Below are 24,473 nucleotides of genomic sequence, written 5' to 3'. Positions count from 1 at the left end.
TTCTGTGAGCTGCCTATTCATGTCTAAGGTCTGTATTTTCTGTTGAGTTTGTCTTTTTTGTTGAATTGTAAGAAGCTCTTTATACATTAAGGAAAATATTCTGTTTTTATGTGCTACAATTTTTTCCCCATTTTGTCATTTGACTTTGGTTGTGAGTTCTTCGAAAGGAGTTTAATACAGGAGCATTAAATTTTTAGATAATCAAATTTCCATTATGGCTTTTGGTGTCATTTTTAAATAATTACCAGGGAATTCCTAAGATTTTCTTATGTATCTTGAGGGAGGTGAATGAGGCATAAACCAGGACCTTGCCTTCAAAGAATTTATGATTTGCCTGTGTAGACAGTATACATGAAAAACTTAAACTGCTCTGAGGCACTGCCTGGAAACAGAAGAAATCTCTGAGAAGGAGAGATCAGCATACCCAACAAAAGTCAGGGAAACAGTTTTATGGAAGAGTTGACTCTTGAACCAAGCTCAGAAGAATGAGTAAGCTGTAGCTAAGTGGCAATGAGAAAAGTGAGCATACTGGGCAGGGGGGAGGATACCGTGAGAGAGACCTGGAGAACTTCAAGGCTAAGTTGCGAAGGCCCTTAAGCTGCTGAGTTAATTGGTTTGAGTCAAAAAGCACATTTGCATCGACTTGACCCATCGAGCCCGAGAATGCACAATCCATCCTCTCTTTTCTACGGCTGTCTGTTCCTTTCCACACAGTGAGCCAAGGAGACTCCCTTGCATGGGGCCAGTATTGCCCTTGAATGACCAGACTAAGGAATAATGAGCCTCCATCGCAAGCCCTAGCACTTCAGGGAGTGGATGTTGAGAAGCTTTTCCTCTGGGGCTTTAAATATCATGGTCTTTGGCAGACCAGGTCTTATACTTCAGTTCCCCATCTTTTCAAGGATGGGGACACGTTTTTCTATGTCAGAAAATTTTGTGACCCTCCTTTGCACCCCAGTTCTTCCTGGTCATAATAATTGTGCTTTAATTTCTTCAGAATATTGACAGTGCTTAGTGAGCAGATGGCGGTCACTGACCCCTAGAAGTAACTTGAAAGCTCCTGGGGCTCTGAGACCCAGAGGTTGGAAATCACTGGTATAAGCTACTACCCAGATGAGCACTGGGGCCATACTAAGCACACCCCTCACCTTTGGTCTGTAGGAACTTGAGTTTTGCTGTTGAAGGAGCAGCAGATGTAGCAGTTACCCATTATCATCTCACTAACTACCCAGATCTTGGCCTTCAAGCCAACTTCTCACTTTATACACTATGAGGCATTGATGGTTGATTTTCTCTCTTCTTCTTAATACCTCTAGATGGCCGAGACAGAGGTTCCAATCCATCCCTGGAAAGTACAAATAGTGACGTGAGCACAAGTACTTCAGGTATGGGGGTCCCAACCAGTTGCCAACTTCAAGCAGTTTTGCCCTGATAGAGAGCTGCTGTACACCATAGTGTAAAAACCCGGACTGAGCTGTTCATGCTTGTGTTCAGGAAGGTTGGTTCTGCAGCCGACCAGAGAGATTTCAGTGGGGAAAAGGGAAAGGGCTGTGTCACTGTCAGTTGAGTTGCCCATCAGCAGAGAGAAACAGGTGAATACCCAAGGAAGGTAGTTGGTACAAAAGTCTTGTATTCAAAGATGATAGCATAGGTTTCCCTTCATTTGAGGAAAAATCAAGACCCATTTATAGACCTTTTAGGGAAGGACTTTGAGGAGATAGGAGTTTAGTGGGAAGTGACAACAGTATAGTTTTTTCTCAATTTCTATTGCTTTCTTGGCCACCCCACATTCTTGTGTCCCAACAGAGGGAAGTCTGAGCACTGTGTCTGGGAGGAATGAGCCAGATGGCCGGTTACAGCCCCAACCTCAAAGTTCACTTATCCCCATGATGTTCTCCCCACCTGAGTCACTTCTGGCATCCTGCATCCTCCGGGGGAACTTTGCAGAAGCCCATCAGGTGAGGAGAGTACCTGTGCAGCGGGTGTTAGGAGCCTTGGTCATACCTTGTCATGGTAAAGAATGCTAAGTCAGCCCCAGCTGGCTGGAGCCCACTGGGCCTCAGGTAAAGCTAGATGCGTGTGCAAGCAGAGCCACTTGGGAGCTATTGAGGGGCCACATCGAGCTGGAGGAGCAGGAGGGAGTTTCAATGTATCAAGCCCCGTCTTCAGCATTGCGGATTTCAAGACCCAGCCTGGAGGATATTTAAGCTATTGAATCATCTGTTTGTTTTCTTAACATAAACAGTGTTTTAACAAGATAAAATATTCAGCCACAATCCCACCACTTCAAAACATTGAAATATTTTTGTTTCTCTCCTTGTACTTCTTCTCTGAACACGTACGTGTTTTTATATAGTTATAAGTCATGATGCAGAGAGTTTCGTGTGTGTGTGAGAAAGATTAGCCCAGAGCTAACATCTGTTGCCAATCCTCTTCTTTCTGCTGAGGAAGATTGGCCCTGAGCTAACATCTGCGCCCATCTCCTCTATTTTATGTGGGACGCCGCCACAGCATGACTTGACAAGTGATGCGTAGGTCCACACCTGGGATCCGAACCTGCCAGCCCTGGGTCACTGAAGCAGAGCGCACGAACTTAACCACTATGCCACCGGGCCAGCCCCACAGACAATTTTTAATAATAAATAGAATGCCAGTTCAATATATAAGACGTATACGGAGCTAGCAAACTAGAATGTTCACGTTGTGTAGGGAAAAGTGCATTGAGTAGAAATCAGAGAGACTCTTACCCTCTCTGAGCTTTGATGTCCTCATTTGAAAATTGGAGTTAAATATAATACCTGATTGACCTACCTCATGGGAATGTTAAAAGGATTATGTACAAGCTATGAGAAATACAAGAATCCTCTTCTATTGCTTAAATTTAATAGCATAAAAGCCTACTATTCTAATTTTTTAGAACTCTCTAGGTATATTTATGACACTTGTGTTGGTCAGAATTTTCCTTTCATGTGAGTTCAGTTATTGAGGAATAAATCAAGGAGAAATCTAGGTGATGGGATAATCTTTGCTTAACTTCCTCTGGTCATTTTAGATCCCATACTTTAATGATAGTGATAATTCTGACCCTCTGGGGAGGATAGGACCCTCGCCAGCCTTTTTTACACCCAAATCCAGAGGAGGTCAGCTGTGAACTGCCTGATGCTTGACCCCAAAGTGTCTTCACTTTCTCTTCCTTTCCTGGGGCTTTGATATTTTCTTTTCTTTTTTAATAAAAGCTTTATTTTATAAACGTGGCTACAGAATAAGTTGTGTGTATTATACGAAAATACCAAAAAAATTAACAAGAAAATAAAATTACTTTTAATCCTATTGTTCAGAACAAACAATATTAAAGATGAAGTATATTTTTTGCCAATATTTTTCCAAGATATATATGACTTTTATATAGTTGAGATTATTTTGAATCTAAAACTTTATATGTGCCTTTTTTACATTATAATATAAGCATTTGCCTTGTAACTGATTTTAGTGACTTTACAATAATCTGATCAAGTAGCTGCATTTGACCATTCACCTGTTAATAATCAACATTTAGATTATTTTCAACCTTGTAATAGTTGTAATAAATAGTGGCAAGATTATCACCTTTAGGCGTTAAGCCTTTTGAATCATTTCCTTACGGTTCTCATAAAAATTACTGAGTCAAAGAATATAAACATTTTTATAGCTTTATAGATTTGCCAAATTGCTTTTCAAAAAAGGTTGTGACAGTTCATTTTACCACCAACCCCTGAGGGTTTATTTTTATGCTTTGTCATTGTGCTAGATGCAAAATGATGTTAATGTTGCATTACTGGTGAGGGAAAACATTTTTCTTCTGTGAATTACTCGTATGCATTGTCTCTGTGAAATTGCCCACATCTTCTGCCTACTTTCTGCTGGGGCTTTGGTGGCGCTCCTGCTGGCTTCTATGGGTTATTCCTGTATTCGATCTTCTCTTCTAATTTTCAGTGCTCTTCCACCCTACAAAGCAGGTGTCTGGGGGCCATGGTCTAATGCTCAGCAAGATCTCTTATCTCTAGACATCCCTCAACTCAGTAGGCCCGCCACAACCCATACTCCTTCCTCTCCTGTGACAGGTGGTGTTCACGTTCAACCTCAAATCCTCGCCCAGCTCAGGGGAACTGATGTTTGTGGAGCGCTACCAGGAGGTGATCCAGGAACTGGCCCGAGTAGAGCACAAGATTGAAAACCAGAACTCAGATGGGGGTAGCAGCACCATTCGAAGAACAGGCAGTGGCCGCTCAACTCTACAGGCCATTGGCAGCGCTGCGGCTGCAGGTCAGGCTTCCCTGTTGCCACCGTAGGTGGTGAGGTAGCTGGGGGAGGAGGGCATCAGGGGAAAAGCCACCCAAATCGTAGGCTCGTCATGAAGGTGAGCAGAAATCCAGAGCAGGACACTTGCCTGGAAGAACAGCTATCCTGACATTCAGAATCGGTTTCTAGTTGTGCCCAACTTCCCTGACCACAGTGGTCATATATCTGCTTACCTGAGCTACTCCATTAAGCTTGTCCTGTGTGACTTAAACTGAAGAGTGTGAATGCTCTTTCTACCATGTGTATTGATGGCCACTATCTTGGGCTTTTGGAAATGATTTGGAGTTTATTTCTTTCACATGTAATTATTCAGGGATAAAGCATATTCTTTTACTTTTCTGTAAAGTGAAGATGTGCAAACACCTATGGCCTGGGATTCACAGGTCTCAATGCACAACCTCGGTTACACTACAAAAAAGCTCAACCTCTTGCTACTTCTTGACAGTGAGATCTTGTCCCACATTTTCACATCAGTTACTGGTCTGAGCTCTATACATCAAGTATCCTCACACGTTGCTCCTTCTGTATTCTCCCAGGTATATTTCTGTAGCTATTCCAAAGAATACATGTACATCCTTTTTGTTTTTAATATAAATGGGCTTTTACAACAAGTACTGTTTTATAACTTGCTTTTTTAGCAATGTATTTTAGAGATCTTTTCCGATTAGCACACACAGATCCACCTCATTCTTTCCCTACCTACTTTTAGATCCTGTTTGGAAGAAGCCCTCATCAGCTCAACCGTTATGAGTTTCTCTTGTTCTTCCTTTCCATACCGTTGGGGCTGTAATGGTGCTACTAATCTGCATGGACGATATCCTGTGCAGAAGGACCTCAAACATTTTTTAAATAACTACTTTTCATAGTAATAAGTGGTAGTTAGAATCCTTTTAACCTCTTGCTTTTTACTCCACTGCTGGGTGTCCAGGGATGGTATTTTACTCCATCTCTGACGTGACCGACAAGCTGCTCAGCACCTCTGGGGACCCCATCCCCACGCTCCAGGAGGACTTTTGGATAACCAGTGCCCTGACAGAGCCCACTGCTCCCCTGAGAGAGGTCCTGGAGGACCTCAGTCCCTCCGCCATGGCTGCATTTGACCTAGCTTGCTCGCAGTGCCAGCTCTGGAAAACCTGCAAGCAGCTCTTGGAAACTGCTGAGCGACGTCTGAACAGCAGCCTTGAGAGCCGGGGTGAGTAGGCTGCTTTGGCCTCAGCCCTTAATTCTCAAAGGAGGAGCTGGGTTCTGAAATACTCAATAAATTGTGCAAGAAGAAAGGCCTTACTAGGGCAGGAGGGACAGGGAGAAAGGATTATTAGTTAGTTTCCTCGTGTCCAATCTGATGGCATAAATACAGTCTGTTGAGAGCCTTGCCTTCTTAATAGATATAGCAGTCAACAAGCATTTGAGGAAATTCTTTTCTGGTTTATTGATAAATTCAAGGGGGAAATGTATATTCAAAAGTGGTATAAATGGAATTTGTACCTTTAGACTGCCTGCCCTCTCCTGAGTGAACCCCACTTAACCTAAAACCTGGGACAGTCTCAAGTTTGTAAACCAGGTTAAGGGAAAATTTAGGGGATCACAGTTGGAGGGAAAATTGTACCTTGAGGTTAATAATATGGCAGAATGTGTATATGGAATTCTTGGAGGAATGAAGGTAGAGGAATGTGAAGAATTAGGCAAAGTTCCACTCCCCACCCATCCTTGATACACATACCAGACGTTGGAAGGACTGACCAGTGAGGGAGAAAGAAGCGTGTTCTTTCTCAGTAATATGGAGGGAGGAATAGTGACTAGGTTATGATACGAATGGCCACCTCTAGGTTCTGTGATTCGCTAGGAGAACTCACAGGACTAGGGATATAGTCATACTCATGGCTAAGGTTTATTTCAGCAAAAGTCTAAAAGCAAAATCAGCAAAGGGCAAAGGCTCACGGGGTGAAGTCTGGAGGAAACCAGGCATGAGCTTCCGCAAGTCCTCTCCCAGTGGAGTCACACAGGATGGGCTTAATTCCTCCAGCAATGAGTCGTGACAAGTGTCAAGTGTTGTCTACAGGGACATTCATTAGAGACCAAATGTTCGAGGTTTTTATTGGGGGCTGGTGACAAAGGCACCCTCTGCCCAGCATGAACGAAAATTCCAGACTCTTGGAAGGCAGGTATTCAGCATAAACCACATTTTACACACAGTTTAGGCATAGTGTACCACTCTGATCATTTAGGGAAAGTTTTATATCAGTGTAGGAAACCATTGACCAGTCAAGTTTGCAGACACCAGCCAAGGGCCAATCTTGCCAAGCAGGCGTTTCTAAGGATAGCAGTCTCAGGCCTGCTGTGTTAACTCATTTCCGCACACCCCTCCAAGTCACTTCTGAGCTGTTGATATAAAAGTCCTTTAATGTTCACATAGTCCTTCTCAGAAAGTATACTGTGGCATACACAATGCTGTTTTTATCAATTTCCCTCCCGCTCATCTAGTACTTACATTCTAAAATGAATGGAGATATTATCCAAGCTGTTAATAGCTGAAATGGTTTCATGTCAATCAATTAGGAATTAATTTAGTACCTACTGTGTTTCCAGATTATCCCAAGTATATGGGGGTATAGGAGGGATATAAGGAATAATCTCTGTCCATAGAGTTGTTTAAAATGTAGTCAGGGTGTCCAGATACCACTCCAAACAATTAGAGAAGACAGGATCCCAGCTCAAGTTCTCGGCTGAGGGCAGTACCGAGGCAAATCCACAAGAAGTGCCTTAGTGGCTTGGGACAGCAGTTCCATAGGAGTGCCAGAGATTCTGGGTCTGCTGCTGTTGACAGCTGAGGCATCTTGCCAGAGGTAGCCCTCGAACCTCAGGCATGGAATAAGCAAGGTATGCTGGTTTTCACCCAAAATGGCACGGCCTTTATTTCCTCCTTACTATTGGAGAAGATAAAACTTTACAATCGACTAGAGGACTGAGATCAATCTGAAAGTACCTTATTTTTCCTGCGTTCCTTCTTCCTTCATCTGTTCCCAGGTCGACGGCTAGACCATGTACTCCTCAATGCTGATGGCATTCGAGGTTTTCCGGTTGTTCTTCAGCAAATAAGTAAGATTCTCAATTATTCACTTATGTCAACTGGGCAAACTAAATCAGGTGAGTTGCTTTTCTCCCCTTTTTTTTTCTCGTGGACTCAGAACACTAGGTCAGCATCAGACTTCACTTTTTCTTTCTCATTTACTTTCCATAGAGAGTGTAGAAGAAAAAGGAGGAGGTTTTCCACGGTGCAGTGTTGCTGAGCTTCTCCAGATGTGCTGGCCCAGCCTAACTGAGGACTGTGTTGCCAGCCACACCGCCCTCTCCCAGCAGCTGGATCAGGTCCTTCAGTCGCTGAGAGAAGCACTGGAGCTGCCAGGTGTGGACCCAACTGCTTGGGAGCAGTTGAGGGCTCAACGGGGGAGAGGAAACAGCTGAGAGCGAAGGAGCCCTTTGGAGCAGAGGCTTAAGACTCCTGAACTGGGCTCTACCAGCCCTCTAGTTAGCCGGGCATGTTTCATAACTATTCCACCTGTTTCCTCGCCTCTCAAGTGACGGGATGCTTAACACTCCATTACCTGATACATTTTTCTCATTCTTGATGAGAAATGCACCTAGAAGGTACTCAGTAAATATTGATCAACCCATCCCCAAAAGGTTGCTATGCTCTTCGTAAATCCATTCCACCCCAGAGACATTGGGGTGAAAACAGAACTATCCACCCTGATTTCTCCAGACTCAAATCTCTACCTGGCTGAGAATCACTTGTACAGAAGACCAACTTGTGATTTTATAGCTGCCTTGTAAATGTAACACCCAGGCTATAGGATGCCCCATGTGGGGTGTACAGAAGCCCAGTTCACATATGGTGTTTGAAATTGACCCAAAGCTGGATGCACAGACTAAAACCTGCATCCCTTCTCCTTTCCTAACTCCTCTCAGAGCCCAGGAGTACTCCGCTCTCTTCCCTGGTGGAGCAGGTGGCCCAGAAAGCTCTGGAGGCAGAGGCCCACCCTGTGCATATCCAGACTCAGCTCCTCCAGAAGAACCTGGGCAGGCAGGCCCCAACAGGCAGCAGGCAGACTGAGTACCTGGGCACCTTCTTCAGCTACTGCAGCACCCTGGCTGTGGTTCTTCTTCAGAGCTTGAGCTCTGAGCCTGGTAAGTAGCAAGAAAGAGGAAATAAGAGTCATGACTGGCCTGCAAGTGTTTAGGGCAAGGAAGAAGGTGCTCAATTAAGAGGTTCTAGGGGGGCCGGCCCCGTCGCGTAGTGGTTAAGTGCGCGCGCTCTGCTGTTGGCGGCCCGGGTTCGGATCCCAGGCGTGCACCGACGCACCGCTTGTCAGGCCATGCTGTGGTGACGTCCCACATAAAGTGGAGGAAGATCGGCATGGATATTAGCTCAGGGCCAGTCTTCCTCAGCAAAAAAAAAAAAAAAAAGGATTGGCATGGATGTTAGCTCAGGGCTGATCTTCCTCACAAAAGCAAAATGAAAACAAAAACAAAGAGGTTCTAGGTCCAGCAGTGACCAACGACACAGATTTACAAGGTCCTCTCATTCATCTCTGTGTTTTATTCATCTTTGTCTCCCCAATGCTTAGTACAATTGTACAGCACATGGGAGTACTCAATGAATTTTGATGGCATTGATGATTCAGAAATACCTCTCTCAGACCACTGTGGATATGAGGACACAGCAGAGGAATCAAGTCTCTGATATGAGTGCCAGATTCTTACTTGAGTCCACAGAGCAAGTACTGCATGCACTTCAGTCATGTTGAAGAGAGCAGGATGAGCTGTTTGTGGCTAGACCTGCCCACTGAAGTTTGTGTGTGGTTGGAAGTCTTTAGAGCAGTGGTAAAGCATAAACTTGTGGTCAGGGTCATGTTGAGAATACCCATTACCTGGAAAATATCAGCAGGAGGACTTTCAATGTAGTCTTCGTTTTGACACTGTAGTACTTTTTTAGTGATTCTGGAAAACAGGGCTCTGAACTGTGTCAGTCAGTGTTGCAAACAAAGGTCACTTTCTTTACCTTTGCAGATCACGTGGAGGTCAAGGTAGGAAATCCCTTTGTTCTCCTGCAACAGAGCTCTTCCCAACTGGTGTCACACCTCCTGCTTGAGCGACAAGTTCCCCCAGACAGGTAAGAGCCACCCCGTGGGAGTCAAGCATGGGCCTCCCTAATTGTTTCATCAAGGAAACCAAGGGCTCAGTGGGGTTGTGCTTGGGTTCAGTGCAGAGAGTGGGAATTTCTTCCAGATTTGTCCCTTAATTTGCATTTAATGTTATACAGCTATGTTAAAATTCAGTGTGCTTAATTTCTTTCTCTTTTGCCACCTCTAACATTTATGTTACAAATATAAAATTAAGTGGTGAATCTTCACTTATGAATAGGCAAAAATCTGAAAATTTGGTAACACATTAGTTGGTTAGGCTATGGGATTCTCATAGATTGCTAATGGGATATAAATTGGTACAGCCCCTGTGGGAAGGCAGTTTGTCCGTATCTACTAAAATTAGAAATTCATATACTCTTTGGCCTAGCAATCCACATTGGGGAATTTATCCTACACCTTTGTTTTACAGTCATGCGCCTACATAACGTTTCAGTCAGTGATGGACCACATATACGACAGTGGTCCCACAAGATTAGTACCAAAAGCCTAGGTGTGTGGTAGGCTATACCATCTAGGCTTGTGTAAGTGCACTCTATGTTGTTCGCACAACAACAAAATCACCTAACAATGCATTTCCTAGAACATATCCCCGTCATTAAGCAACACGATTGTACACGTTTAAAATGATGTGTGTGTAGTCATTTTATTATAGCCTTATATGTAATATCAACAGATCAGAAAAATCCATTGTCTACTAATAGGAGACTAGTTAAATTATGTTCATCTACATAATAGAATACTATGTAGCTGTGAAAAAGATTGAGGAGCCTCTCTGTAAAGGGATGTGGACAGATCTCCATATCCCTTTGTTATCCATGTCCTGTTGTTAAGTGAAAAAGCAAAGGGCAGAGCAGTGTGCCTAATAGGCTACCTTTGGGTAAAAAATGAGAGAGAGAGAAACGGTTAAAGAGCCTGCATTTACATTTGCTTGTGTGAGTATAAAGAAATTCTGAGATTGGGTGATGGTGGTGTGTATGCACTCAGGCCTTGCATGCCCTCTGCTTCTCTCTCTCCAGGCTGGCAGCCCTTCTGGCCCGAGAGGGTCTCAGCCTGAGTGTGCCACAGGTCATCGTCAACTGCTGCTGTGAGCCCCTTGCCCTTTGCTCTTCCCGGCAAAGCCAGCAGACATCATCCCTTCTGACCCACCTGGGCGCCCTGGCCCGGCTGCACACCTCCCACTGCCTGGAGGACCTCCCACTTTCTACCCTGAGTTCCCCAAAGCCAGCTGAGATTCCCGCATTCGAGAGAAAGCCCTGCTCCTCCCCAAGGGAGTCATCACCTCCAGCCCTTACCTCCTCTGCCTTGGCCTTCCTTAAGTCCCGCTCAAAGCTGCTGGCTACAGTGGCCTGTCTGGGAGTTTCCTGGCGGGCAAAAGTCACCAAGCCCAGCTTGTCATGGAAGGAGCTTCGTGGCCGCAGGGAGGTGCCTCTGACTGCAGAGCAAGTAGCCCAGGAGTGTGAGCGCCTCCTAGAACAGTTCCCTATGCTTGAGGCTTCCCTCATGGCTGCCTGGGAGCCCTTACGAGGGTCCTCAGAGCAGAGGCAGAGTCTGGCAGCAAGTCTCTGTGGCCAGGCCAGTCTCTCTACTGTTCTTCTGGGCCTGCATTCTCCTACTGCCCTGGATGTGCTCACTGAGGCCTTCGAGGAAGCCCTGGTGGCCAGAGATTGGCCCCGGGCCCTTCAGCTCACTGAGGTGTATGGGCGAGACGCGGACGACTTGAGCAGCATACGGGATGCAGTCCTGAGCTGTGCTGCAGCTTGTGGTGAGCAGAAAGCTCTGCCTCCCCTTCACCAGTGGTAATAATATTTAGCATTCACTGAGTGTATCATTGTATTTGATCTCATGAGAACTCTACAGAAAGGTGCCACCATAATCTCACAATACTGAGAGATGACCGAGGCTCAGAGGATCGGAAGCTTACCCAGGATATAAGTGGTGGGGTAGAGCTTAGAATATAAGTTTAGAACAGGCACTCGTAACCGATATTCTCAACCCTGCATGTCAGAATCGTTGGAAATTTCTATAAACTACAAGCATCTGAGCCCCAGCCCCAGAAGCCCAGGGTGGAGGTCAGGCAAGTGTTTACTTTAAAACAGAGGTCAGCAAACTTTTTCTATGAAGAGCTTTGTAAGCCAAACAGTCTCAGTTGCAACACTCAACTCTGCCATTATAGCATGAAAGCAACCATACACGATACATACATAAATGAGCCTGGCCATATTCTAATAAAACTTTATTTATAAAACCAGACAGTGGGCCTGTATGACAACCCCTACTTTGAATGCTCTGTAGGAGATTTTCATGTGTAACCAGAGTTGAGAGCCAGTGACCTACAAGACTCCACTAGGGGGAGCAAGAGTCAGGTGTGCTGTCCCTGTAGGAGGCTTGGCTGCCTCGTGGAAAAGAGAAAATCACCCCTTGGGAAAGGGGAGAAATCCACTGATTGGCTGTGCTGTCTTAATTGCTTGGCGTGTTTTTCAGCTCTGTGAAATGGGTTTGGGAGAAAGAGAGCTACTAAATAAAAATGGCCAAAGATATCAAGGGAGTGAAACTAATTTCAAGTAGTTTGAAACTACTTTCAACTTTCAAGTAGTTATGTATGACACAGGGTGGAAATTGCAGGGAAAGCTAAAAGTTCCACTGACAGTTGAGTCTGAAAGAGCACTGTATGTGCAGCATGCCAGAACATGGAGAGCTTCATCTGTGCTTCTGTCTTCCTTCATCCCTTCCTTCTTCTTCTCTTTTCTCTTCTCTCCCTCTCTCCCTTCTGAAAGTCTCATGGCTATGATCAAGTTTGCAAAAAGACAAACATAGGGGTATAGCATTTCTCCTTGTCATATGATGGTTCCAAGTATAAAAACTAGTTCAAGTCAGATGGATCTTAAGGATCCTCCAAATTCCTGCTTTATGAAATTGAACAAAGCCCCTCTCTTAAGAAGTAACCTGGATCTTGAGCTCTTCCAGGGCCAGGCTTGCTGTCTCTAGGCATCTTTTTGTCTTGTAGACAAAGAAGGTTGGCGGTACCTGTTTCCTGTGAAGGATGCATCTCTGAGAAGTCGACTGACCCTACAGTTTGTGAACAGGTGGCCACTGGAGTCATGCCTGGAGATCCTGGCCTACTGTGTTTCAGACACAGCTGTCCAAGACGGACTAAAGTGTGAGCTACAGAGAAAGCTGGCAGAACTGCAGGTGTATCAGAAGGTATGGGCCCTGGGATCAGGAGAAAGGAAATAGGCTTCTCACCCTATTACCAACTCCAGCCTATTCTCATATGATGGTAGATTTTAAGAAACAGAAAATCTAGGCCTGGCTTTTGCTTTGCATCTGGCTTTTGCTTTGCATCTGGCTTCTGCTCTTACGTGGATAGCGAGGAGGCCTCCTATCTGGTTCCTATTTTATTTACTCCTATAATTTTCAATATATGTGCATCAAACATGGATAAAAATAATAACAAAATTAACGTTGAAATGCTTTACAGTCCACAAAGCCTCTTTCACATGTATATTTGAGCTTTGTGTATGTTTTTTGTCTGCAATGTCTTTTTTAATAAATTGTTTTAAATTTCAGCTAAATTTCAAAAGCCATTTTAAAAGGATGCATGAAGGTGACAGTTTCAAAAGTGAAAGATTCTTGTGGGATACGTGTTATCTTCAAGATCAAGAGGCTCAGGGAGACAGATTTAGGTGGTATAGCTACATGACAGTATAAAATATATGCTCATTTTTCCATGTGTACTTGGAACTGGACAGAGTGCAGAGCCCCACCAGGGCAGGTGAAAATGACAGGTGGAAAAGATTTTCTTTCCACTGCCTCAGCAGTTTTCATGCAAAGCTAAAATGCTGCCTGAAAGGTGATCCCACAGAGCATTCAAGCCAGAAGAATATCTTGGGTAGAGTTTTGAGATGAAGGGGCATGGGACAAGTGACCCCGGAAGACTGAACAAGCTGTGAAGCACAGAAGCCTCTGAGAATTGTCCTCACCAATGAAAGGCCCCAATCCTGGCCTCCCTGCTCTGGCTCTGCTCCCTGATTATACTTCTAGATAGGGTCACTCGCCTCTCCAGTCTTTGCACCATTTGCTCTAATTCCTCCTCTCTCCTGGCAAATTCTGACAGCCTGACTTTGGGACAGAGATCTAGGGATGGCCCATGCCTGGAAGCTCCAGTGACTTGTTCATGGAGGGAGAAGCTGCAGTGAGGTTTGATAGCTTCCTGTCTTTCCTTAGATTCTAGGTCTGCAGGCAACCCCCGTATGGTGTGACTGGCAGACCCTGAGGAACTGTTGTGCTGAGGACCCATCAACTGTCATGAACATGATTCTAGAAGCAAAGGTACCATTTTCCTGGGTGGTATTCCCCTTCTTCCTCTTTTCAGAGTAGCAACTCCTTAGCTGGTTGTGTAGACCCCGTTCCATGTATCAGTGTCCACATTTTTTTATAATTACATCACATTCTTTTTTCTTTCTTTTTTTTTTGTAAAATTTGCCGACAGAGAAGTATAGAGAATAATACAATAGACTCTTTAGTTCTATCACCTTTATGTTCATACATGAGATTTTCTACACTGTATACACTAGGCGCAGAGTGCACACTCAGCAGTGGGGTTGCTGTGTCATCAGGCATGGGCATCCTCACCCTTACTAAGATATTACCAAATCACTCCTCAGGTCGGTTGCCCACTTATACTGCCACGCACAGTTCCTGTTGCTCCATATCCTTTCCAACTTTTGGTGTTGTCCAACTTTTCACCTTTTGCCAATAGAATGGTATCTCATCATTGTTTTAATTCATATTTCCTTGATTTCTAATGACCTTGAATATCTTTTCATGTGTTTATTAGACATTTGAGTGCTAAATGGAATTTTATTTACCTTTTAAGGAGCTGATATACCATAGTTCAAAATGTAGAAATACTCATTCAGATGTTCATTCATCCAGGAAACCTTTATTGGCTGCCTGTTTGCCACTGTGCTAGATGGTGGTGAAATGAAGATAATTAAGCTTAGTCCTTGCTCTTGCGCAGCTCACATTTTGGGAAGGGGGGGCTATGTGACACATATCCTTTGGTGATTGCGATATATCAAGTGACAGAAGTAAGCCCAGATTGTGGTGGGAGCACAGGCAGGGCACTAATGTAGCCTGAGAAACAAGGAAGCATCCTGAACAAGGCGGCCCCAGACAGAGTTGTGAGGAGGACATTCCAGACACCACCGTATTAGGATACTTGGACAAAGCCCTGGGAATTCCATTCTCTGAAACTTTAGTCCAGAGTTTACAAATTGGGGGGCAGCTAGCAAGGAGGGACGTGGATGGAATCCAACCCTCAACATGTTTGGCCCATGCGGTATTGGTCTGCAGAATTTTTATTTGTTTCATACTGATTTCATTGCCAACATTTTAAAGTAGGAAATATTTTTAATTAAAAAAATTTTTTTGAATGTTTTAAAGTCTGGCAACACTGGGCCTGCACATCCATATGACAACAGTCTGAGCTGAGTAGGCACTGTCTCCTTTGGACAGTCTTCTCAGTCTTCCCCACTTCTGTATCTCCCCAGGGCTAACACCAAGTGTCAGTCACTGTCTGTTGTCTGTTTTTCTTTTTTATAGTAAAGCTAAGATGAAAATGATACCATTAACAGTCAGCCTACTTCAATCATTTTCGTAACTTACCTTGTCACTCTAGTCTTTTGAGTTTATGATCCCACTGTAATCCCACAGTGAAGTCGCCATCAGCACTTACGCAGCTCTCGTTGGGCTTTAGCAGGCTCAAGACTGCTGAGAAAAACCAGGCAAAAGCTAGATAAGGGACAAGGCCATTAATTTAAAGGGATTGAATGTGCGTGTTTCCTTCCAGGAGTATGGGCTGTGTGAGGAGTGGGGCTGCCTATACCCCATTCCAAGAGAACATTTAATCAGCTTACATCAAAAGCATCTTCTACACCTTCTAGAAAAAGGAGATCATGAAAAGGCTCTGCAAGTAAGCCTCCAACTCTTCTCATTTTTCTTTCGGGGAGGGACAAGAAGGTTAGTCAAATCAGACGGCTCTGTTCATGCTGAATCCTGTGCAAAGCATTTGCAGTATCAGGTCTGCCCCTTCGTGTCCCATCTTGAGCAGAAGGTGCCCAGCCGTGCATTAGGTGCCAGATGGGCAGCTGGGTCCAGGATTCCTGCTGAACTCTGGTCCTGTCAAAGCATTGTTTGTGAAGCTACAGGAGTGGTGAAAAATGAGTGTGGAGAGGGGTTAATTCAAAATGAATAAACCTAAGTGCTCCTTTCTCAAACCGAACAAGGCTGGACTAAGAGTTCCTCTATAGGCCTACCTTCTATGCTTCTCCTGCAACAGCTCCTGCAGAGAATTCCTGACCCCACCATGTGCCTTGAGGTCACAGAGCAATCCCTCGACCAGCACCCTAGCTTGGCCACCTCTCATTTCTTGGCCAACTACCTCACCACCCACTTCTATGGAGAACTGACTGCCATCCGACACCGTGAAATCCAGGCACTGTACATGGGATCCAAGGTAAGGAGGAAAAGAAAGTGATGGGACAGCGTGCCTGCAGGAGAGTCTGCTGGCCCAGCTCCCACTGCAGAACTTGCCCTTTCAATGGCTCTTCTTCTAGGCACCTGCCATCCTTGGCCTGTGCTGTATAAAATCTTTACCCTAGCAGCCCACCATATCCTAGTTGAGTTCCTTAGGACTTGTCATTCTCTTACTGCCCTGCCTCCGAGGTGAATTTTTTTTTTTTTTTTTTTGTGAGGAGGACCAGCCCTGAGCTAACATCCAATGCCAATCCTCCTCTTTTTTGCTGAGGAAGACTGGCCCTGGGCTAACATCCATGCCCATCTTCCTCTATTTTATATGGGACGCCACCACAGCATGGCTTAACAAGCGGTGCGTTGGTGCGCACCCGGGATCCGAACTGGCGAACCCCGGGCCGCCGCAGTGGAACGTGCGCGCTTAACTGCTTGCGCCACCGGGCCGGCCCCTCCAAAGTGAATTTTACCTGGTCCTCTTAAGTTCTCTTTATGCTTTCTCTGGCGTCTGCTATATCAGTGCTTCTCAATTCTGACCATGTATTAGAATCACCTGGACTTTTTAAAAATACCAGTCGTTGACCTCCACCCCAGGTGAATTAAAATTGAATCTCTTGGGACAGGGCCTAGCTACCTTCCAAAGAGATTCTGATGTGAGGATTTAAAATTACTGCTTGATAAACTAGTCTGTGCTAAAGGAAAAGGGTTAATTGCCTAGGTAGTAAGGTAATAAATCTTTACCTTTGGCACGTAACCTTGGAGACAATAATAGAAGACTTTATAAGGTAGAAAAAGTAATCTAGTGAAGGAGGGTTTGGGGAGAATTGGGCCCTCTGACGCTCTTCTAATGATTCTGATTGGCAGTCTTATATACCACCCCATGAATATAGAACTTGCCACGTAAATAGAATGAGTACTGGGAGAGCCGTGAATATGACCACTGGTCCACGTGCTAAGAGTTCAACTAAATGTTCCTAAGGGAGATACACCTTTTTTTTTTTTTTCTGATGCACTGTACCTAAATGGGGGAATCCTTGAAAAGTGGCAATGAGCAGAGCCAGTGAACATATTTCAAGCCTAGTGGTAACCTCTGGAAAGAGTCTAGAGTTGTTGTTTACCTGCAGGACACTAGAGGTGCCAGGTTTAGGCAATCCACTGCTAAAATCTTATCGTAGACTGCTCATTCTAATAAAGCCTCAAGTGGACAGAATGGTGGCTTTAAGGATCAGGCAGAGCTCAGCCATGCCTGGAGGGTCTACACCAGGGGTCAGCAGACTACCACCTGTGGGCCAAATCCAGCCCTCAGCCTGCTTTTGTAAATCAAGTTTTATTGGAACACAAGCATGTGCATTCATTTACATACTGCCTGTGGCTGTTTCCTCACTCAGCTGGCAGAGTGGAGTACTTGTGGTGAAGCTACTTGGGGTACTTCTTGATTGCCACCTGGAGGATTTAGATGGGAGTCCAGCCTGTTTCCTAAAAGACTACTAGCCAGTTTCAATACTTGGCCATGTGCCTTTGGTCTCTGACACCCTTCCTTCTTCCCAGTAGGAATCTCAGCTTTCTTCTGAAATTTGGGTACTATTTTCTTTACTCTATGGATCTACCCCACAAACAGGTTCTGCTGACCCTGCCTGAGCAGCACCGGGCCAGCTATTCCCACTTGTCCTCTAACCCCCTGCTCATGCTGGAGCAGCTTCTCATGAACATGAAAGTGGATTGGGCCACTGTGGCTGTGCAGACTCTGCACCAGCTGCTGGCCAGGCAGGAGATTGGCTTCACCATGGACGAGGTTGACTCGCTGCTTTCCAGATACGCAGGGAAAGCCCTGGACTTCCCGTACCCTCTGAGGGAGAAACGATCAGGTAACTGCCAACATCCTCGATGGGGGTTCTACATGGAGGAAGAAATACCATGCTACATCCTTAGTTTTTTTTTTTGTGAGGAAGACCGGCCCTGAGCTAACATCTGTTGCTGATCCTCCTCCTTTTTTTCCCTTTTTCTCCCCAAAGCCCCAGTAGATAGTTGTATGTCGTAGCTGCACATCCTCTAGGTGCTGTATGTGGGAGGCGGCCTCAGCATGGCCGGACAAGCAGTGCGTCAGTGCGTGCCCGGGATCCGAACCCGGGCCGCCAGTAGCGGAGCGCGCGCACTTAGCCACTAAGCCACGGAGCCGGCCCCTACATCCTTAGTTTTAATTTCTCCTCTTTTATTGTTTTGAGCTGATCGAGAATGAGACCAGAGGAGAGAGAGCTCTTTATTATATTGGAGAGATCTTTGTCTTGGAGGAAGCAACCGGCTAACCAGAATTAAAGGATAATAGATAACCACCACTCGCATAATAACATAAAGGTTTGGGAAACAAAACATGCTGAAGGTGGTCTCTGTCTGGTCTTAGTGCAGTGGGCTCTTAAGTGCCATCGTTGTGTATTGAGGGTGTGCTGTATTCCCAGGGTCACGTCAGATATCACTACTATGTGAGCTGACTCAGCCTCTTCTAGAAAGAAGAAGATGAAATAAATGTGGGCTGATGTTCCCAGCCAGCTTTTTTTTTTCTTATTCCCTACCCTCCAGGACCATCATTTAAATGTCTTCCACTTCCCTCTGGCATTTTTAGATTTATTTTGTAAAATCCTAGCATCTACTTCATTACCTCATGCGCCCAAACATAGTTTGTTTTTGAGGAGTTTAAGAAGTACGCTCGCTATTTTCTTAGAAGTGCCTCTACCCTTCTTTTGAAACCTCGTGGAATCGTGGGATGACAGCGAAGCCAGCAGGGCTTGGAACTAAATGCCTAGCACAGGGAGTGAAGATGTTTATGGTAGAACGACGTTTTGGCAGCGTTTTCCCTCTCTGCAGATTCTGTGATTCACCTCCAAGAAGCTGTCAGTCAGGCTTCAGACCTCGAGAGCTTGTCTAGATCACCATCAGCAGAGTTCCTTTCTGCTGCTACTCCTGGTAAGAACAGGTTCTGAGAGTTACCCATTTTTTAGTTCAACCTTACCTTATTCTGACTTTCTGATTCTTTTGTCTCTTTTTTCATTTCCAGTTACAACATTCTTATTAATTATTTTTCTGGGTTCATTCCAGCTTTGTAAATCCCAAATGATTCAACACACAATCAAATCTCATTATTTGCGGTCATGTATCTATAAAGTCCCCACAAACAGTGAATTAACGAATCCTGAACCATTACTCCTAGGGAAAATATTTACATAGATGTGTGTATATATATATATATCTCACATAGATTATAATCCTAAATTGAAAACAATTCATCCTAGTAGATTCTGTTTTCTTTATTTTACAAAAGAGAAAAAGAGGTTCAGAAGTGGTCAAGTTACTTGCCTGAGGCCACCCACTAATGAGTGCCTATTGAGTGTTTGGGATTCCAACCCTATCCAGCCAGCCCCAGAGTCAGAGCTTCTTGCACCACACTGTCCCCTACCGTCCCCATCCTCTGGTCATCTCTGTATGGAGCTGAAATAAGAAAGCACAATGCCCCCTTGTTCAACCTCAGATGAGAACCTGAATGTTGGGCGCCTCAAATTATTTGCCGCTCTGTGCATGCCTTCAAAAGCACTGCAAATAGTGATTTTGGGGGTGACACATTTTAGCAAGTAGGCAAATTCACAAATACAGAATCTGCCAGTAAGGAAGATCGACTGTATTTAGTGCTTGTGTTCATTCTGCCCCTATGCTGCCGTTAGTTAGTTATGTCTGTCACCCACACAGGGTGCGAGCTCCTTGAAGGCCTCAGCCATGTCTTGGTTGTGCCTTCTCACCACAGCTCCTGTCCCACAGTCTCTGGCCCCTCGCACAATGGCCTGCACTCAGGAGAAGCTCAGCAGGTGTTTGTTTTGCCAGCGGTCAGGGGAGTAGGATCCTGGGAGAGATCTATAGCCTCTCCTCTTCTGGGTGCTGTGAGGAGTCGCTGTATTTTTCAGTTTTCATTTTCTGTGACCTGCCAACATTGCTCTGCTAGGGGGCAAGAAACCTCCTTAGATACCCTAACGCAAAGACTGGCATTTCGTGGCCCTGCTTGGAGAAGTAGCCATGCTTCGGGATAACCGGCAGACCCGAAGGAAAGGCTCAGGCGTACGGTGCATTAGCAGCTTCACTCGTCTGCGAGGCAGCTGAGCAGCTTTGGTTTATTTCTTGGTTTTTTTTAGCTTTTTATTTTGGAAAATATCCAGTACGCAAAAGTAGACAGAAAAGTGTAATGAAGTCTCACGTACCCATTACTCAGCTACTGTAATTATCATCTCTTGATGACCATTCTTGCTTCATCTATACCCTGTCCTTCTACTGGATTAGTTTGAAGCCATCCTAGATATCATATCATTTCGTTTATAAATATATCAGTATATATCTCTAAAAGGTAAGGACGTTTACAAAACAAAACCATAACATAATTATCAGACCTAAAAACAAATTAACAACTCCTTGTTATTATCAGCTATCCAGTCAGTATTCAGATTTCCCCAGTTGTCTCATAAAGATTTTTTTAGAATTGGGTTTTCTAGAATCAAGATCCAAATAATGTCCACACATGGCATTTGGCTAAAATACCTCTTAAATCACTTTTAATCAATAGGCTCCTCTACGTCTTTTTTATTTTTGGAGGGAACTAGGTCATTTGTCCTGGAGAGCTTCCCACATGCTGGATTTTGCTGATTGCCACCCTGTGGCAATCTAAGTCTCCATCTGCTGTATTTCCAGTACACTGGTAGATTGATCTAGAAGCTTGATTTCATTCAGGCTTAGTATTTTTTGGTAGGTATATTTGATAGGGGGTTGTGTGCCTTCCATCAGGAGATGCACAATGTCCAGTTGTCTGTCTTTTTGTGATGCAGTCAGTCACTGATGACCATCAACTGGATCTGTTATTTCAGGAGTTTGTAAAATGGTGAAATTTTAATTCTCTACTTCCTTCATTTATTAGCTGGACTGTTCATCACGTTTTACTCTGACTTCTGGCTCTGACTCCCAGGTGTCTCCATTGTACATTCTCCCAGTCCAAGGGAGAGGAGCCTCCCGCAGAGTCAGCCCCCAGTGGAGTTTGTGCCCCCAGCAACACCCCCTGCCAGGCACCAGTGGGTACCAGATGAGAGCGAGAGCATCTGCATGGTCTGCTGCAGGGAGCACTTCACCATGGTAAGCAGCGTCAGTCTCCAGCTCTACCTGCAGAAGAAATTAAAGGAAAACTCTGGTTCATGAGCCTGAGTTTATGGTCACCTCCTGTCCTCAAGAGGATATTGGTATTTTCAGAAGAACTACAAATCTAAGACTTTGGGCTTGTCTTTGACCTGACCAGAATGTATTTTCCGGATTTGGACGGGTGATAGACACCCTCAGGTAGCCTTAAATCCTAAAATCTTTGCCATTCTTATAAAATAACTAAAAAGAGGCTGAGTACTATAGCAGGAGGAATCACCAAACATCAGGAGATCTTGTTTTAGCTCCCCTGTTGTTCAGAATAAGACAGGTGACCTGGTAGTAGTCATATGTGCTGGCTCTGGAGACAGGGTTCTAATCCCAGCTCTGCCTCTTACTAGCAAGGTGACTGTTAACTTTTTCAGTCTCTGATGCTCACTTGTAAACTATGGGTGATATATTATTTGGCTCATGGAGCTGTAAGGACTAACTATGATAACAAATGTTACCACACTTAACATAGTACCTGAGTTAACATAGTGCCAGTACTGGCATATTAGCTCAGTGCTGATGAAAACAATGATGATGTCATTTCTCTGTGTCTGTTTGCTGCTTATTTATAAAAGAGGTGTAATATGTCTGTTAACCTCTTATAATGAAATGAGATAGCACTTGTAAAAGCACTTTGGAAAAAGGACACTTTTTCATCATCGTCAGTACCATGTAGAAATGTGACTTGCATTGGCTGAGAAGGTCACTTCTTCCCCAGTACTTTTTGCTGGGTCTTTACATGTTGCCTCCACCAACAGGTAGAACTTGTCAGGAGCTATTACAAAATTGTCCTTGACTTGGGCAGTTCTTTGCCCGTTGACTGAGAAATATCTTTAAATGTCAGCTTCTTGAAGGCAAGGACTGGTGTGTTCTTTCTCAGTAGAGGCCCAAGCACCTGGTGTTCTTAATAAGTCACAGGTGGCTGATAGCAAGGATGAATGGGTTGATAGGTACACTCACAGGTCCTGCAATCTCACCTTGTCTTCCTCCCTCTTCCTTCTCTTCCCGACGGCACTCCTCAGTTTAACAGGCGTCATCACTGTCGCCGCTGTGGACGGCTAGTGTGCAGTTCCTGCTCCACTAAGAAAATGGTGGTGGAAGGCTGCAGAGAGAACCCTACTCGCGTGTGTGACCAGTGCTATAGTTACTACAACAAAGAGTGAGTGTCCTGCAGCGAGGCTGCTACTATTATTGACCACTGCACCCTCCTCCAGGTCCTTACACTCCTAGGGGTCTCATTGTGGAGAGTGTCTCAAATCTGGAACAATTACAAAAAGTTTTAATTTAACATTCACACTGAAATGCCATGAAGTCTACAGTGAAATGTTTGCCCTTGGTCAGAGAAACTTCCTCTGACCAAGTACAGATGAAGGAAGCAGAGTTCAAGGCTCTTACATGATATTGTCTCTGAGATGAGGACACTTGGCTCTTCAGCCGGTGCCCTGACTCAGGCCACTGATCTTAGTTCACCAACAACCTCACCTGTTTCCCAGCCACTCTTGCTTCAGTTGGTCTCAGCTGGACTCAAAGGGACGTGTTCATACCTGTTGACTTTTGGGCACCTCTTGCATTAGCCCTAATCTAACTAGTCATCCTGGCTTGTCATCCACAATTAGAAGAGCCCCGCCACTTCCTACACACTTCAGCTGGTGACAGATTTCAGAAACTGCTCATACCTCTAGCAAGTCAGATCAAGACTGTGTTTGCTGGCTCAGTGTTGCTCAATTTTTTCCACTGCTTCTAGCACCAAAGGAGAGTGAAACAGACTCCTAGAGCATCTGGGAATATGAGCCAAAGCAACTATCCAAAAGCAACATTACTTTGAATTCTTCGTGTTTTACTTACAGACTTAAGTAGAGTTTACATTCTGTTCGGTAGCTCCGTAGTATGTTTGTGTTTGTTTTCATATGAACTTTTTTTGTCATTGTTTACCATGATGATTACTGATCTCGTAGGAAGGAATATGTGCCATGCTTATACTACAGTTTCTGTGACCCTGGCGTACCACTGCCTCCCTTGGGATGGAGTTCAGGGGAATTACCCACATGCCATACTGCTGAGATTTGAAATGAGCAGTTAGTATTGATGGGGATTCTTTCATTCAGCAATCACTCGGCAGTAATCATTTTGCCCTCAAGGAGCCCCATCTTAGTGGAGAGACAGCCAAAAAACAGAGCACAAAGCCATTGGATAAGTGCAGTGGTGGAGACACACACAGCTTAGCCTAGTGGGCAGGAGAGTTTCTAAGAGGTGGCACCTGGTCTGAGCCTTACAGGATAAGAAGTTAGTAGGAAAAGAAACCAAAACAGAGCGTGCCCAGAAGTGGGAGTAACAACTTCAAAGGTAGGGACAGGAGAAAATGTGGGTCATTTGAGGAAGTGTAAATAGGCAGGTGATGGGTTAAGGTTCTGGCCAACATAGCTTGGACTTAGAGGCTGGCAGCTGAGGGAGGGCTTAGGCAGTGGCACAAAGGCTTGGCAGTTGCTCTTTGGCAGCATGGGCAGGGGGTTGACCAGCAGGCTCCTCGTGTAGGCGATAGACTTGGGCTCTGGCTTGTGACATCAAGACTTTGTGCTTGGTGGTACCAACTGAAGTTGACTAGAGCCAGTGGCAGAGTGGGGAGGACTTCTATGGGTTGAGCACAGGTCATGGGTGGCAGTCCAGTGCCTCAAGAGGTAGCCAGGCCAGGTCATAAGGGGCTTTGTCTGCTGAACTGCAAATGTGGAATATTTTTACCCTGAGGAGCTGCTGAAGAATTTTAAACAGAAGCATAACATGATCAGATTTGCATTTTTCAAAGCTTGATGTAGCTGCAAAGTAGAGAATAGTTTGACAGAATCAAGGAGACCAATTGGGAAGCTATTGCAAAGGCTCTAACAATCAACAATGAGGGCCCTCTCTGAGACAGGGCTGAAAAGAGAGGTGGGGACATTTAAAGAGGCATTTAGGAGATGGAATGGACAGGAAATGGTGAGTGATAGGCTGTGACAGGTGAGGGAGAGGAAAGAGTTTTGGGTGATTCCTTGATCTCTCACTTGGGTAACAGAGTAAATGTCAATGCTATACACCAAGCTCAAGACAAAGAGGAGGAAGAGGGATTCAGGCATTTCATTTTTCTTTCTCTGTTCCAGTGTGCCAGAGGAGAATCCAGGACAAGCAGAAGGTAAAGTTGAGTCGCATTCCCTGTGACTA

General features: G+C 44.8%; 1 protein-coding gene across 2 annotated transcripts in view; it reads left to right on the top strand.

The window, feature by feature from the left end:
* The window catches only part of ZFYVE26 (zinc finger FYVE-type containing 26), a 59,148-nt gene that overhangs the window by 16,491 nt on the left and 18,184 nt on the right, over positions 1-24,473 (top strand). For both annotated transcript variants that reach the window (XM_058567168.1, XM_058567167.1), the window contains 18 exons: positions 1,317-1,385; positions 1,807-1,958; positions 4,101-4,302; positions 5,267-5,530; positions 7,363-7,482; positions 7,577-7,741; positions 8,305-8,523; positions 9,406-9,508; positions 10,559-11,304; positions 12,547-12,743; positions 13,767-13,871; positions 15,394-15,516; positions 15,883-16,059; positions 17,692-17,938; positions 18,933-19,031; positions 21,067-21,230; positions 22,304-22,440; positions 24,413-24,444. In XM_058567168.1, coding sequence (XP_058423151.1) covers positions 1,317-1,385; positions 1,807-1,958; positions 4,101-4,302; positions 5,267-5,530; positions 7,363-7,482; positions 7,577-7,741; positions 8,305-8,523; positions 9,406-9,508; positions 10,559-11,304; positions 12,547-12,743; positions 13,767-13,871; positions 15,394-15,516; positions 15,883-16,059; positions 17,692-17,938; positions 18,933-19,031; positions 21,067-21,230; positions 22,304-22,440; positions 24,413-24,444 — 3,321 coding nt within the window. The remainder of the gene's footprint in view (positions 1-1,316; positions 1,386-1,806; positions 1,959-4,100; positions 4,303-5,266; positions 5,531-7,362; positions 7,483-7,576; positions 7,742-8,304; positions 8,524-9,405; positions 9,509-10,558; positions 11,305-12,546; positions 12,744-13,766; positions 13,872-15,393; positions 15,517-15,882; positions 16,060-17,691; positions 17,939-18,932; positions 19,032-21,066; positions 21,231-22,303; positions 22,441-24,412; positions 24,445-24,473) is intronic.

Source organism: Diceros bicornis, chromosome 24 (genome assembly GCF_020826845.1).
Source record: "Diceros bicornis minor isolate mBicDic1 chromosome 24, mDicBic1.mat.cur, whole genome shotgun sequence".
In the NCBI taxonomy this organism is placed as follows: Eukaryota; Metazoa; Chordata; class Mammalia; order Perissodactyla; family Rhinocerotidae; genus Diceros; species Diceros bicornis.
This window is presented reverse-complemented; position numbering and strand designations above follow the sequence as displayed.